This window comes from Myripristis murdjan, chromosome 23 (genome assembly GCF_902150065.1).
Source record: "Myripristis murdjan chromosome 23, fMyrMur1.1, whole genome shotgun sequence".
In the NCBI taxonomy this organism is placed as follows: domain Eukaryota; kingdom Metazoa; phylum Chordata; class Actinopteri; order Holocentriformes; family Holocentridae; genus Myripristis; species Myripristis murdjan.
This window is the reverse complement of record NC_044002.1, coordinates 27,662,850-27,680,272: the sequence shown is the minus strand read 5'-3', so window position 1 is coordinate 27,680,272 and position 17,423 is coordinate 27,662,850. Positions and strand designations below refer to the sequence as shown.

Here is a 17,423-nt window from a genome sequence, read left to right as displayed (position 1 = left end):
TGTGTGTGTGTGTGTTGTCCTTGAGTTATGGCAGAGAAGATGAATGAGCTGTAATTACACTGATAGAGAGATGATTGGAGGAGGAGAAGGAGAAGAGGAGACAGAAGGTCGACAACAAGAGGTGTGTGTGTGTGTGTGTGTATGTGTGTGTGTGTGTGTGTGTGTGTGTGTGTGTGTGTGTGTGTGTGTGTGTTTTAAAGTCCTCCAGTCTAAATGTTGTGGTTGTAAAACAGAAACACACTGCGGATGCTGGTGTATCACTTCTGTGAATATGAATTATTAATGAGGACAAACACTGAAACTGATCACACCAGGCGGTGATGTCATCAGTGTGTGTCGACCGCAGGACACAACAGAACATTACGGTGAGAACGTCTTATTTCCTGATGGAACACCGCGCAGGAACGTCTGGTCTCCTGTGGAGACGTCGCCTGGCTGCCTCAGGACGTCCTGCAGGAGCGTCCCGCCTTAAATAGGAACATCCGGAGGGAACGCCTCCTGTCCTTCAGGAATGTTCTCTGGGCAGCATCTCATCTTACATGAGAACCTGAAAGGGGAACGTCTCCCGTCCTTGAGGAACGGACCGTGGGTTCTGTCTCGTTAACAGGCTAAGATCTTGTAGCCTTTGCTAATGCAGTGAAACGTGTCCTGTTGCACCTTATCACCATCAGAAATAATTTATCAACCTCAAGAAAGACTGGGCCATACTGTGATTTAACATGTCCTATAGGGACGTGACGTGTCCTATAGGGACCTGACGTGTCCTATAGAGACGTGACATGTCCTATAGGGACGCGATGTGTCCTATATGGACGTGACGTGTCCTATAGAGATGTGACGTGTCCTATAGGGACGTGACGTGTCCTATAGAGACGCGACGTGTCCTATAGAGACGCGACGTGTCCTATAGAGATGCGACGTGTCCTATAGAGACGTGACGTGTCGTATAGAGACGCGACGTGTCCTATATGGACGTGACGTGTCCTATACAGAGAAGTGACGTGTCCGATAGAGACGCGACGTGTCCTATAGGGAGGCGACGTGTCCTATAGAGACGCGACGTGTCCTAAAGGGAGGCGACGTATCCTATAGAGATGTGACGTGTTCTATAGGGACGCGATGTGTCCTATATGGACGTGACATGTCCTATAGAAATGTGACGTGTCCTATAGGGACGTGACGTGTCATATAGAGACGTGACGTGTCTTATAGAGATTCGACGTCTGCTATAGAGATGTGACATGTCCTAATGTCCTACAGAGATGTGACGTGTCCAATAGAGATGTGACGTGTCCTATAGTGATGTGACGTGTCCTATAGTGATGTGACGTGTCGTATAGGGACGTGACGTGTCCGATAGTGATGTGACGTGTCCTATAGGGACGTGATGTGTCCTATAGAGATGTGACGTGTCCTATAGAGATGTGACGTGTCCTATAGTGATGTGACGTGTCCTATAGGGACATGACGTGTCCTATAGAGATGTGACGTGTCCTATATATATGTAATGTGTCCTGTAGAGACAGGGCGTGTCCTATAGAGACGTGACGTGTCCAAGAGAGATGTGACGTGTCCTATAGTGTTGTGACATGTCCTATAGTGATATGATGTGTCCTATAGGGACGTGACGGGTCCTATAGAGACGTGACGTGTCCTATAGAGACGTGACGTGTCCTATAGAGACGTGACGTGTCCTATAGAGACGTGACTTGTCCTATAGAGACGTGACGTGTCCTATAGAGATGTGACGAGTCCTATAGAGACGTGACTTGTCCTATAGAGACGTGACGTGTCCTATAGAGACGTGACTTGTCCTATAGAGACGTGACGTGTCCTATAGATATGTGACGTGTCCTATAGTGATATAATGTCCTATAATGATGTGATGCCTCCTTCTGTTCCTGTTGTGATGTGACGTGTCCAGGATCAGTGTCTCTGTCCTCTGAGGATGTAACGCTGCTTAATGATGTAATGTGTCTTACAGTGATGTAACATGTCCTGTTGTGTGTGTGTGTGTGTGTGTGTGTGTGTGTCTGTGTGTCTGTGTGTGTGTGTGTGTGTGTGTATGTGTGTGTGTGTGTGTGTGTGTGTGTGTGTGTGTGTGTGTGTGTGTGTGTGTGTGTGTGTGTGTGTGTGTGTGTGTGTGTGTGTCTGTGTCTGTGTGGTGTGTGTGTGTGTGTGTGTGTGTGTGTGTGTGTGTGTGTGTGTGTGTGTGTGTGTGTGTGTGTGTGTGTGTGTGTGTGTCTGTGTCTGTGTGTGTGTGTGTGTGTGTGTGTGTGTGTGTGTGTGTGTGTGTGTGTGCGTCAGACTCACCGTCACGCCCGTGTCCGTCTGCGTCTCTCCGTAGGTGAAGTTGCACACGGCCCAGGCCAGGTAATATGTGGACATGCGCGGCGTCCGGGCGAAGCGATTGGTCACCCAGCCGTCGTCGTCGGCCAATGAGCTGCTCTCCACGGGCATGTTGGACAGAGAGGTGTATTGTGGGTCGTGGCGCAGCGTGAGCGAGAAGGTGGCCTTGTAGACCGGCTCATCGAAACAGGGGAAGGCCTTCCGGGCGTGGATGGGACTGAACTGAGTCACGGCCAGGTAGCTGCATGACACACACACACACACACACACACACACACACACACACACACACACACACAAACACACAGGGAGGTGTGAGTATAGAGTCCAGGTGTGGCGTTCAGTGACCTCATTCCTTGTCAGAGCTCTTTGATGCGAGTGGCCGGACGTCTGCAAAACGCTGCGCTCTTATTTTGAAGTTCCCCTTTCCAGGCCGGCTGCAGGCTGAAGGTCAGCTCAGGGCACGCTGCTCCTCTGTCTGGGAACACGTTTGCATTTTGTGATTTTCATGTGACGTCACATGAGGTCAGCTAGCTTCAGTCAAAATCGAGTGACCAATGAGGAATGAGGTCAAAGGTCACCGCGCCCGACAGCACACGGAGGACAAACAGACTGTAAAGGTTTCAAAGTGCAGAGGAAAAAACCAAATGAAGGCAGAGGAAAATGGGAAGAAATCTGTTGAAAAGAGAGAGAGAGAGAGAGAGAGAGAGAGTGTGTGTGTGTGTGTGAGAGAGAGAGAGAGAGAGAGAGTGTGTGTGTGTGTGTGTGTGTGTGTGAGAGAGAGAGAGACAGAGTATGTGTGTATGTGTGTGAGAGAGAGAGAGAGAGAGTCAGACAGACAGAGTAGGAAATAAAAATAGAGAAGGTTGAAAAGAGCAAAAGAAAAGAATAGAAAGACATTGAACTGAGGTGGAGAGAGAGAGAGAGAGTTTGTGTGTGTGTGTGTGTGTGTGTGTGTGTGAAAGAGAGAGAGAGAGAGAGAGAGAAAGGGGATAATGGAGAAAGCCTGAGAGGAATGAGATAAAGAGAGAATCTATTAGAGGAGAGAATGGCTCTGTGCTGACACACACACACACACACACACACATAGACACACACAGATGCACACACACACACACACACACACACACACATTCAGACGCACACTCTGCTGCATAAAATCTCTATAAAACCCCTATATTAACTTGCACACACACACACACACACACACACACACACACACACACACACACACACACACACACACAGAGAGAGACACACACACACACACACACACACACACACATACACACACACACACACACACACACACACACACTCACACAACGTGACATGAAGCACGATGCCAACAGCTTCCATTGCCAAGGTAACGGCTGTTGTCACGGTAATCCTGATTGACAGACAAGCCTACAATGTTGCCCAGACGACAAAGACTCTCTCTCTCTCTCTCTCTTTCTCTCTCTCTCTCTCTCTCACACACACACACACACACACACACACACACAGGGCTCATTCTGATTCAGTGACGGAAATACAGCAGAAAAGTGTTGAGTCAGGATGTTGGAGAGAAACATCTGAGTGTGTGTGTGTGAGAGAGAGGGAAGGAGGGGTTTGATATGGAAATTAAATGCAGTTCAACACACACACACACACAGACACACCCACAGACACACACACACACACACACACACACACACACACACACACACACAGCAGAGTGGACATGCTGATCTCTTTAAGTAACATCTCAAATGGCCGCTCTCACCTTTCACACTGACAGACCGGACTGGATACACTGTGTGTGTGTGTGTGTGTGTGTGTGTGCATGTATGTGTGTGTGTGTGTGTGTGTGTGTGTGTGTGCAGTTCTACAGGCTATAGTTTTACACAGGACGCCAGTGAAGAGGCTGATTCATCATCTTTAAGGTAAAATCTGCCAGATTCTCAGTGATGGAGAACACAGTGTGTGTGTGTGTGTGCGTGTGTGTGTGCGTGTGTGTGTGTGTGTGTGTGTGTGTGCTCCTCATATTCCCGTCCTCCTTGCTCTTGCCGTGTTGGAGGACGAGGTCGCGGTGACGTCGTGTTTTCATGTGTTCACAGTTTCATCAAAGCTACAATGTAACGTAACGACGTGGTCATGTGATCAGTGCAGGTCATGTGACTGAGAGCTCAGCTTGGTTTGGAGGCGGAACCAACAGCATGCCCTGAGGAAATGTGGGCGTGGCTTTGCTGATGACGTCATCCTTTCTGTTATAAACACACTGCGGTCAACTTCCACAAAAACAGCTGAGAGCCCGTTTTCCCTCGTTACTTTAGCTTTAATTTTAATTTTATATTTTATTTTTAGTTTCCAGTCCAGTCGAGTCTCCAGACTGGGTTCTCTGGTCCCCGTTGAGTCTCCAGACTGGGTTCTCTGGTCCCGGTTGAGTCTCCAGACTGGGTTCTCTGGTCCCGGTTGAGTCTCCAGACTGGGTTCTCTGGTCCCCGTTGAGTCTCCAGACTGGGTTCTCTGGTCCCGGTTGAGTCTCCAGACTGGGTTCTCTGGTCCCGGTTGAGTCTCCAGACTGGGTTCTCTGGTCCCGGTTGAGTCTCCAGACTGGGTTCTCTGGTTCCAGTCCAGTCTCCACAGTGGGTTCTCTGGTCCCGGTTGAGTCTGCAGACTGGGTTCTCTGGTCCCGGTTGAGTTGTTGTTGCTGTCAGTGTAGGTGGGAGTCAGTGGTTTTTTTCTGGCCGCTGTTTGTCAGATTAGTTCTTCACTTTGTGAAGGCAGAGACTCCCAGTCATGTCCATGTCCCAGTCTCAGTAAACATCACACACACACACACACACACACACACACTGAGCAGCAGCACTGAACACACTGCACACACACTCTGCACTGCGGTTGAGTTTAGTAACAACACAACATCACTTCAGTTCACTTTTATTTACTAAAATGTATTTTTCCCCCACACCTCGTTTTAGTTTTTATTTTAGTTTTAGTGAACTAGAATAACCTTGGTAAGGTTGGTATCCTTCCTCTCAGAGGTTCTGTAAGTTTTGTCCGACCTGGTTCTGTTTCCAGACCATAACAACATCCTGAATAAAGTTCAGTCGGCTTTCAGGAGTCTGTGACGTTTTAATGTCCTGCTGCAAGGTTTGGTGCCCATCAAGGTTCGACTTTTTGGAACATGCATAACGTTCCCTAGATGTTAAAAAGTCTTTCTGACGTAAAGTTAACCTTATTTGTTTCATTGCCAGATCCCTAACCAAAATTCTAAAAACAAGGAACCTCAGGGGTACGTTCCAAAATTCCCCCCCAAAAAGTCGCTTCATCTGTTTATTGGAGCATTTTGGGAACACGATGAACGTGGAACCAAAACATTTGCACAAAATTCTTAGAACGTTGTGGGAGAGAGAGAGAGAGATAGAAACCTAGAAGCGAGGAACGTTCCGGGAATGTCATGGGAACGTTACGTGCTAGCTTGGCCCTCACAGTCGATTCCGGTAACCGTGCCGTCGTGATTCTTCTGGACCTCCATGTCACTTTCGGCAGAGCTGAACGCTGCGTTTTAATCGAGCGTCTCGGACGTGGAGCGGGTGTTGGCGGCTCTGCCTTGAGCCGCTTTAACCTCCTGCCACCTCAGGCCACGTCTTCTCTTCTCCTGCCAGTCTGGACCCTGTGGAGTCCCACAAGGCTCCGACCTAGGCCCCATTCTCTTCTCCGTCTACACGCTGCCTTTAGGTAAAATCATTCATAGGCACAACATGGCTAACAACTTTCAGAGCCTCAATCCGTGCACGTCTGCAGCATCAAGGAGAGACTAAAACTAACACCGAAACTAAATTAACTAAATTATAACTGACCACTTGACCACTGAGCAAAAAAAGAAACAAAACTAAAACAGCAAACCTGCTTAAAAATGAATTAAAACACAATAAAAATAAAAACTAATGAAAAATACAGTAACTATAATAACCTTGCTGTGGATCCAAGCCCTAAGCCCTCTGTCTCCACACACACAACCCCAGAAGCTGCAGGGAAACAGAAACAACGCAGGAGCTCACACACACACACACACACACACACACACACACACACACACACACACTCTCTGAAGATCTTCCATGAGAAAAAAGCAGAAAGAAAACCAGCTGCTGTTCCAGTGTGAAGCTGCACAGGCCGAGGAGAACCTGAAGAGAACCTGAGGAGAACCTGAGGAGAACCTGAGGAGAACCTGAAGAGAACCTGAGGAGAACCTGACGAGAACCTGACGAGAACCCGAGGGAGAGACGCACACACTCCCCTCAGCATTATGAACCTCCCTGCTTTATTTTCTAGGCCTTCTGCAAGAACAACACATGCACTGCTACAGTTTCCACTAGGAGCAACACACACTCACTCACACACACACACACACACACACACACACACACACACACACACACACACACACACACACACACACACACACACAGCAGCTGAGCAGCTACAGCAATATTACAGGAATATTACAGGCATATTACAGTGAAAGGCTGACTTGCTGTGAACCAAAAGGCCCATGCCGGCTCTACCTGTTCTGTTTCTGTGCTCAGTGGAACCTTCTGGAATGGGTCTGGAAACAGCGACGAGGCCTTCAGGGTCCCTGCTCCTCCACATCACTAATGTGACTCAGTTTCAAAATGTTCTCTCGCTTGCTTGTTGTTGCTTGAAGTGTTTCTGCGCTGCCTTCAGTCTCGTCGGGCCGACTGCAGCACCAGTTTCTTCTCCTGCTCAAAATGTTTTTGGGTTTCAGTCGATCTGGAAGCTAAACTCCTGCCACAGTCAAAAAGTTTCTGTATGTATCGATTTATGGACTTTAGCAGCGAGGCAAACTCTGCTGCAGGGGAAAACACCCCACAGAGAGCCAGGCGGGCTGCAACACACACACTGACACACACTAACACACACCAACACACACCAACACACACTGACACACACTCACACACACACACACACACACAAACACACACACACACACACACACACACACACTCACACACACTCACACACACACACACACACACACACACACACACACACACACACACACACACACACCACACCTCACACACACACACACTCACACACACTCACACACACTCCTGCGATGGTCCTGCGGTGCTGCTGAAGCTCCGGCCGAGGCTCAGCTGCTTCTGATCTTTGATTCATGGTTTTCGATCAAGCAGCTGATTTTTGGTGTGAAAGAGACCAGAGATCAATCTGTTGGTTTTCTCTGGCTTTACTGTGGACGTACGCACACACACACACACACACACACACACACACACACACACACACAGTCATGATTCCATCACTTCAGAGGACATTACATTGACTCCCATTCATCTCCTGGAGACTGACCCTGACCCTGACCCTGAGGTCAGCTCACCCTGACAGTCAGGACTCACCTTGACCCCACAACACACACACACACTTTTTTACTGGAGGTGATCCCAGTGCTCACTGGGCAGAACAGAACTAAACAAAAAATACATGACTAACTACTGAACTAACTAATAACTGAGTAAGTAAACGACTAACCAGCTGACAGATTAAACACATAACTGACCGACTAGTTAAAAAAGAAAAAACTAACTGACAAACTAAATGAATAAGTAACTAATGCGCTGACAGATTAATTCAACAGGAACGAGCAGATCAGTGAGGAGAGGCTGACCGACCAGCAGCAGGACAGGGAGGCTCTGCATGATGTCAACATGTCAGCATGTCAACATGTCAACATGTCAACATGTCAGCATGTCAACATGTCAACATGTCAACATGTCAGCATGTCAGCATGTCAACATGTCAGCATGTCAACATGTCAACATGTCAGCATGTCAGCATGTCAGCATGTCAACATGTCAACATGTCAGCATGTCAGCATGTCAGCATGTCAACATGTCAGCATGTCAACATGTCAACATGTCAGCATGTCAGCATGTCAGCATGTCAACATGTCAACATGTCAACATGTCAGCATGTCAGCATGTCAACATGTCAGCATGTCAACATGTCAACATGTCAGCATGTCAACATGTCAGCATGTCAGCATGTCAACATGTCAGCATGTCAGCATGTCAACATGTCAGCATGTCAGCATGTCAACATGTCAACATGTCAACATGTCAGCATGTCAGCATGTCAGCATGTCAACATGTCAACATGTCAGCATGTCAACATGTCAACATGTCAACATGTCAACATGTCAGCATGTCAGCATGTCAGCATGTCAGCATGTCAACATGTCAACATGTCAGCATGTCAACATGTCAGCATGTCAACATGTCAGCATGTCAGCATGTCAGCATGTCAACATGTCAACATGTCAACATGTCAACATGTCAACATGTCAGCATGTCAGCATGTCAACATGTCAGCATGTCAGCATGTCAACATGTCAACATGTCAGCATGTCAGCATGTCAGCATGTCAACATGTCAACATGTCAGCATGTCAACATGTCAACATGTCAACATGTCAACATGTCAGCATGTCAGCATGTCAGCATGTCAGCATGTCAACATGTCAACATGTCAGCATGTCAACATGTCAGCATGTCAACATGTCAGCATGTCAGCATGTCAGCATGTCAACATGTCAACATGTCAACATGTCAACATGTCAACATGTCAGCATGTCAGCATGTCAGCATGTCAGCATGTCAACATGTCAACATGTCAACATGTCAGCATGTCAACATGTCAGCATGTCAGCATGTCAGCATGTCAGCATGTCAACATGTCAACATGTCAGCATGTCAACATGTCAGCATGTCAACATGTCAGCATGTCAACATGCTGCAGACGTGAAAACAACAACGTGTTGTTTATTGTTGTGTTTTCTGTTGTTTGTTGTTGTGTTTCCTGTTGTTTGTTGTTGTGTTTCCTGAGGCCTGTACCATAAAGCTGGATTTGGGCTTAGCGAGCTAACTTCAGGCTTAACCCTGGCTTTTCTGTACCATAAAGGTGGCTTACTTTTTATCGGGCTGCGTTGCCATGGTAACATACGCTGAACACCTAACCTGCCCCGGAGCAGGTTAAGTTCAGGATAAGAGCTCAGCAGGTAGAAAAGCCCCGCCCACTGACCAATCAGCTCTCTTGGAAAATGGCCTGCCCATTTTCCCTTTCTTCTTCTTTTATAAAATTAAAATTAATACATTCTACAATTCTTCTTGTATTTTTTTTTTTTTTTTTTTTTTTTTTTTAATGTTTATGAAAATAAATGAGGGGAATTTAATTCAGAGGGTTAAATAAAAGTTTGATAAAATCCAGGCCAGCCTCTGGGCTCCTTTAGGTTTCCATTAGTTTGCTCATATTTAGTATTTAGGCTGGCTGCCCTGAAAAGTCCACATGAGAGTTGGTGCCAAATGTTTTACAGTCTTTAAGTGACAGTGAAATAATATTTTAACCAGCAGAATAAACACGAGGCGTCAGATGCTTTATAAAATGAAATATCAAAACCAGTTGAATCAAAGTGACGATTCTGCTGAAGCTCAAACTGAGGGCAGCGGCCCAGCGAGGGTCGCCCCTCACTGTGAGAGAGGGCCAGTTCCTCTGCAGGAGTGTACGGCTGAGTGGGAGACACATTCATTTACTGAACACACAAATGTTACTGCAGTCACATCTACTCGTGCCGTCATGGTGTGGAAGTCAGATTATAATCCCACTACTTTATGCATTGACACAGTCAGCGATTTTTTCCCAGCATTCCTTGCGGCTTTTGGCAGCTGCAACTGTTGCTTTTTGCCTGGATGATGGATTTATATTCCTCGTATTTATTAATGATTATTGTCTACTCCTCGGTTGTGACGTATGCGGCTCGGGTGGATTTTTCCATGTCTGCGATTGGTCACATGCAGCAAACTCCGCCCAAAATTTAAAAAGGGGTGGGCGTGGCCTGTACCAGAGTGGGCGTGGCTCCGTTGGCATGAGAGAAGATGTTTTTTAGCCCGGGGCAAACCTCGCATCAAAATTTGTGGCGTTATGTTAGGCCACGCCCACTGCAACGCCCACTTTTGCCTCAGGGGTGTGGAAAAGTTCTGCTCTTCTGTTTTTTTGGCCCGTGACCATCATGACTCATTATGAGGAAAACTGAGCTTCTGATTGGATGTTAGGATTTGTAGCTCCGCCTCTCTGATGTCATCGGGTAAAGGAAAATTAAATATGAAAAGTAAATTCACTTCAATTCAATTAAAACACTGTGTGTGTGTGTGTGTGTGTGTGTGTGTGTGTGTGTGTGTGTTATAATTGATAACCTCCTCCCTCCAGTATTTAAAATTCAAACAGGTTTTTTATGTCTGTATGTGGCCAGACTGTGTGTGTGTGTGTGTGTGTGTGTGTGTGTGTGTGTGTGTGTGTGTGTGTGTGTGTGCGAGCGCGCATGTGCGTATAGGTGTGTGTGTGTGTGTTAGCTTTAGCCGTGCCGCTTCATCAAGCTAATCCCTGAGCTAACACTAAGGCTTGTTCAGGATTTACTGCCAAGCTGCACACACACACACACACACACACACACACACACACACACACACACACGCTGGCTGTGTTTAATTTGTACATGAGCCGTCCCAGAGCAGCGAGGTGATCCTGTGAGAGAGACACAGACTCTTTGAAGCTTCTTCTTGTTCCTTTTCTTTTTTTTTTTTTATTTTTCTGAATATATGATCTGCCTTCGCTCAGATGACTTATTCATCCGTCATTAGCTCGACCGAGAGGCGCTCTTCCGCTCCTCGTCAGCATCAAAGATCTCCTCCGTCCCGACAGACCCCTTCCTGGGTGACGTCAGACCGGTGGGCGGAGCCGCAGCGGGCCAATCAGAGCAGCCGGACGTTTGTTTGGGTCGAGAGCTGAGCGACTCTGCGTCTTGCTGAGTCGGCAGGTTTGTGATTTCGTGATGAAACTGAACTGAAATCACTTCATAAATCAAGTAAAGTTTTATTCAGAGTCCAGCCTCGTCTGTCCTGGAGCAAGAAATTAATAAAAGATAAAATTAATAAAAAAATAAAATTAAGAATAAAAAAAATAAAATTAAGAAAAAAAAAAGTAAAAAAAAAAATTCCAAGAGAAACCCAAACGTCCAGAAAAGGACGGCTGAGGGTTTCCAGACGCTCTGCGCTCACACATTCCTCTGTCCTGGTGGAAATGGGTCAAAGGCACACACACTCATATGTGTGTGTGTGAGTGTGTGTGTGTGTGTGTGTGTGTGTGTGTGTGTGTGTCTGTTTCTGACTGTGGGAAATTGTCTTTTCATGGATTTGCGTCTTTTTCCCCTGAGAAGGGTGGTGGGGTATAAATAGTCCTCCATGTATATTTTTATGTGTGTGTGAGAGTGTGAGTGTGTGTGTGTGTGTGTGTGTGTGAGTGTGTGTGTGTGTGTGAGAGAGAGAGACTGTGTGTGTGTGTGTGTGTGTGTGTGTGTGTTTTAGTGCAGTACTTGTGTTCCAGGCACACTGGGAATTTGTTTCTTCATATGTGAACCATAAAGTGACTTGTGAGTTTTGTGAGCCCACAGGACACACACACACACACACACACACACACCACACACACACCACACACACACACACACACACACACACACTAGGTATGTACCCGAACCCGAATATGATATTTGAAAGTCCACAAATAACGCTTTGATCCTGAATAGGTTTTCTGTCTGAAGGTTCTCCTCGTTATTCGGGAGTTTTTTTTTTTTTTTCTTCTAAAGAAAAAAAAACCGTTTGGATTTGAGTTTTGAGCCGATCACGTCTGAGACGCTGCCAGTTTAGTTTTGGTCCCTCACGTCATCACAGAGGGCGGCGCTGCAGCCACGCCCCCAGGAACAGCGGCACACGTTCAAGCCAATCTTACCTAGTGGCCAAACGTGGAACTGCAGCATCACGTGATGCTCTGTGGCCCAGAAAGCATTTCCTCAGAGTCGATAACGGGAGAAGAAGCGGCTGTAAAACGGAGGGTTCATGTTTCTGAGCGTCTCGGCCCCAAACGCCAAGCGACTCGTTTCACAGCAGAATCTGATCCGTTCAGTCCGATCACGTCTGGAAAGTCTAGAGGAGCCGCACGATTCAATTATTTTATTCCCTTTCTAATCACCCACTAAACATTAGACGTCCGATAGACGTGCAGATCATGTCTCTACTGTGTCCGTCGGTCCAAGACCAGCTGTGGACGCCTGGACGCCGTGCAGACTGGGTCCACTGTGTGACGTCATGTGGACGTCTGAGACAGGTGCAGGAAATTTACATGATTAATATTAATATATGTACTATTGTTTTTATTTACAAATACCAACGTTGTTATCAGCATAATTAATGCATATGAATACAGATTATTTGTGATTAAACATGATTTATTATGAGTTATTTGTTTATTGAGTACATGTGACATTTTATTATTTTACATTTTTCTGTTTTCCTTGATTGTGTTAGCACCCAATTCTTTTGTTGAATGCCCAAGGACAGACCGGAGTCAATCTTCAGCTCTCAGATATAATATTTATTTAGTCACATATAAAGCAAGGCAGCGCTGGTCTCCGAGTGACAACTGGTTTAGTTTCTTTTAATTAATTTTTTTTTTTTTTTTTGGAAATGCAATTTGTGGGAAATTAGACTTCAGAAAACATTGTCATAGTAGCCTAAAGCCTGTATTCTCCACCTTACCCCTGACGTAACAATGTGTGACACCTGTCCCCTTTTCCACCAGAAAGCACCTGCTGCTGGTTCAGTGCTGTGAGAGCCGCTGCTCAACTGGTGCCAACAAAGAACCGGTTTGCTTTTCCACCAAGAGCCAAGCGGAGCCAAGCGGAGCCAAGTCATGACGTCAGCGTGAAGCGTGATCACGTGGGTGTGTGAGACAATCGCTTGGAATCACAACAACCAACATGGACGTGTCTGTGCATGCAAACACTGCTCGTGTCTTTCAGCCTACACTGAGATCCAGAGGAGAAAAACACAATTATTGCTGCCTACCTGTTGTATTTGTGGTCAGAACGAACGACGACCATCCCACTAAGCAAAAAGTGTCCAGAAAACGTTAAAAAGACGTCTTTTCTGTACCCTCAGAAGACGTCTTCAGATTGGCCAGAGTGAAAGTTTTTAATACGTCTTTCCTGGACGTTGTTACGTCATCTCTGAACCTTCAGAAGACGTTTTAAAGTTTCTGAAAAAATTTTTTTAAATATGCTTGCCACCCTTGTGACCACGTGGACATACGCTCACCTGCCAGCCATGTGCTGTTTGTAAGCTGTGTAGGGTTGCTGTGGTTGCTTAGGCGGGGAGTCGAACCCCCGTCTGCATGACAGGCAGAGACTTTAACCACTGAGCCACTGAGGCTCTGAGGCTCTGAGGAACAATGAGGCTAAATCACACAGCAAGAACAAGAGAACTGTTTTGTCCTCAGTGATACTGTCACTGAGGAAAGAGAAGTTTTTTTAAAAGTTCGAATCCGAAACCGAATACAAATAGTGCAATGGCTGTACACACACACACACACACACACACACACACACACACACACAATGAAACTCAAATCATGAGGTCGTCAAAATTCACCTTTGCAACAGAACAGGAAGTTACCATCAGAAATGTTACTGAATGTGTGTGTGTGTGCGTGTGTGTGTGTGTGTGTGTGTGTGTGCGCGTACCGAAGCCTTTATAAATTTCCCATCAGCACCACAGGGTGGGAACCTGATGTGGAAAAACCCTGCTACCATCTGCAGCAGGGGCTTATGGGAAATTCATAAGAGGGGTGGTGGTTTGACACACACACACACACACACACTCACACACACACACACACACACACACACAGTGAGTGGTCTGTGTGGGTTAATCAATGCTTGCGCTTGTGAAGCTCTGACCTTTTCTAGTCAACCACCTGCTGCTGGGGACACACACACACACACACACACACTTTCACACACACACTCACACACACACATATACACACTCAAACACACACACACACACACACACACACACACACACACAGTATAAAAAAAAACCCAGAGAGAAATGCTGACAGATGAAGCTTTCATGATTCCCGTGGGGACATTAGCCATTTTTGTACACACACACACACACACACACACACACACACACACACACAAACAGATACACACACACACATAAACACACACACACTTACACACACATTCAGACACTGAGTCATTACTTTCAATCAGATCAAACAGCACAACCCCCCCCCCCGCTGACCCCTGTGTGTGTGTGTGCGTGTGTGTGTGTGTGTGTGTGTGTGGGTGTGTGTGTGCGTGTGTGTGTGTGTGGGTGTGTACCGTCTCTCTCGGTGCAGTGTGTAGGAGCTCCTGAAGAAGCCCAGCAGCTCGTCCTCGATGGCGGCGTCGAAGCTCACGTTGAGGCGGTAAAGCCTCAGCGGCTTCAGCTCGCGGTGCAGCGCCACCACCAGCATCTGATTGGCCGGGAACAGGAAGTGGCGGTGCACGCGCATGGCCCCGCCCCCCGGCCTGCTGAGCACCCGGCTGGCCCCGCCCTCTGACGTGACGGACACACGGTCGATCTGGTGGGAGGAGCCAAGAGGAGGCAAGGTGAGAAGAGAAGGAAAGGAAACAAAGAGGCAAGGGAACAGAGGAAGGAGAGGAAGGAAAGGAAACAAGGAGGCATTGGAACAGAGGAAGGAGAGGAAACAACGAGCCAAGGGAGAAGACGGAGGAGAGGAAGGGAAGGAAACAAGGAGGCAAGAGAACAGAGGAAGGAAAGGAAACAAGGAAGGAAACAAGGAATCAAGGTAAGAAGGGAAGGAAAGGAAACAAGGAGGCAAGGGAACAGAGGAAGGAGAGGAAACAACGAGGCAAGGGAAGAGAGGAAGGAGAGGAAGGAAAGTAAACAAGGAGGTAACAGAACAGAGGAAGGAAAGGAAACAAGGAGGGAAACAATGAAGCAAGGTAAGAAGAGAAGGAAGGATACAAGGAAGCAACGGAAGAGTGGAAGGAAAGGAAACAAGGGGGCAAGGAAAGGTGGAAAGGGTAGTGAGGAAGGTAGCAGGGAAGCAAGGGAAGAGAGGACGGATAGGACACAAGGAAGGAAAAACAGGAGGCAAGTGAGGAGAGGAAGAAGGAGACAAAGAGGCAAGGGAAGGGAAGAAGGAAGGAATCACAGAGGAAAGGAAACAAGGAGGTAGAAGCAGTAGAAACCAGTAGAAACCAGTAGAGACTGTGTGTGTTTCCTGGAAAACTTTGCGGGGAAAATTTCCAAATTTTAATTTAAACTGTTTTTTTTAAATGTTTTTGCATGTGTGTGTGTGTGTGTGTGTGTGTGTGTGTGTGTGTGTGTGTGTGTGTGTGTGTGTGTGTGTGTGTCAGCAGGCGTCCTGCAGATTATCATCATCAGTGTTTATTACAAACGGCACAGAATGCTCATTAAATGTAGAATGACACTTTGTGATTCAGTGGTGGAACGTCACAGAGAACCTGCAGGTTCCTCAGGGTTCTCTGTCAGGTGGAGGTTCTGCCTGCTGTCGTCTGACTCGGTGGAACAGCTGACACTTTGCTGTTTGATCGTTTCAGTTTGATTTCACACGACAACAAATTGGGGGGACACCTCAGGGTCGTTAGGGACACCTGAGGGCCGTTAGGGACACCTGAGGGTTGCTAGGGACACCTGAGGGTTGCTAGGGACACCTGAGGGTTGCAAGGGTCAACTCAGGGTCGTTAGGGACACCTGAGGGCCGTTAGGGACACCTGAGGGTTGCTAGGGACACCTGAGGGTTGCAAGGGTCAACTCAGGGTCGTTAGGGACACCTGAGGGCCGTTAGGGACACCTGAGGGTTGCTAGGGACACCTGAGGGTTGCAAGGGTCAACTCAGGGTCGTTAGGGGCACCTGAAGGCCGTTAGGGACACCTGAGGGTCGTTAGGGACACCTGAGGGTCGTTAGGGTCACCTGAAGGCCGTTAGGGACACCTGAGGGTCGTTAGGGACACCTCAGGGTCGTTAGGGTCACCTGAAGGCCGTTAGGGACACCTGGGGGTCGTTATGTTCTCGGTCCACTGCCTCTAATTCACTTCAGTCTAAATATGCCCAGGTCTACAGGGTTCTTCTCTGTCAGGATGGTGGTTCTACATGGAACCATTCCAAGAACCCTCTGATTGGTTCAGATAAACAGGAAAAAGAGGCTCCTTTACAGTATCAACCAGTGTGTGTGTGTGTGTGTGTGTGTGTGTGTGTGTGTATGTCTGTGTGTGTGACAAGATGATAAGACAAAAAACAAATATACAACACAGTCAGTCTCAATTAATGAAGATTTTTTTTCAAACATAATTAAACCCTGCTGTCATGTGAGCAAAATCAACAAAAGAGGGAAAAATTAGATAATCTCTCTCTGTGTGTGTGTGTGTGTGTGTGTGTGTGTGTGTGTGTGACAGAAGGGTTATTATTATAAGTTTTATGTATATTGTCGTGTTTCTCGCCTCAGGCTTTTAAATCACTTTTTAAAACCCAGTTTTATTGTCATTTTTATCTTCCCTGGTGCCGTTTTTATTTATTTATTTATTTATTTATCAGACGTTCTTCTTGTTTGCTGTGTTCATGGTTGTTTTTCTCCCTGTGGTTTTATTTTTAATGATTTCTTTGTCACTTTTTAATATTCTAGTGTTTTTAGTGCCGTTTCCGTCCCTTTCTTCGTGAATCACTTTGTTAAAGTTTTTATAAGTTGCTGTATAAATAAACTTATGATGACGATTAAAGTTCTTCTCCCTGTTTTATGTTCCCTGCCTCAGAGAGTAAACACAAACACAGACTCTAATACAAACTGACATCACGTACAAAGAATTGTCAAAATAAAAATCTTAAAGTAAAGCACAGAAAGTCTTTCATTTACACTTAGATCCAAACTCTCTCCTCGTGCAGATCAGTGCAGGACATTGCAGCCCGAACGGCAGGGTCGTTACGGTCACCTGAGAGTCGTTAGGGTCACCTGGCAGTCATTAGGGTAACTTGACAGTTGTTGGGGTCACCTGACAATCGTTATGGTCACCTGATGGTCGTTGGGGTCGCCTGGCAGTCATTAGGGTCACCTGACAGTCGT

At 46.7% G+C, this 17,423-nt stretch overlaps 1 protein-coding gene across 1 annotated transcript in view; it reads right to left on the bottom strand.

Moving 5' to 3' along the window:
* trhde.2 (thyrotropin releasing hormone degrading enzyme, tandem duplicate 2) overlaps positions 1 to 17,423 on the bottom strand; it is an 87,687-nt gene that overhangs the window by 63,354 nt on the left and 6,910 nt on the right. The window contains exons 2-3 of the mRNA XM_030045633.1: positions 14,659 to 14,900; positions 2,314 to 2,590 (exon numbers count right to left, since the gene is read on the bottom strand). Coding sequence (XP_029901493.1) covers positions 2,314 to 2,590; positions 14,659 to 14,900 — 519 coding nt within the window. The remainder of the gene's footprint in view (positions 1 to 2,313; positions 2,591 to 14,658; positions 14,901 to 17,423) is intronic.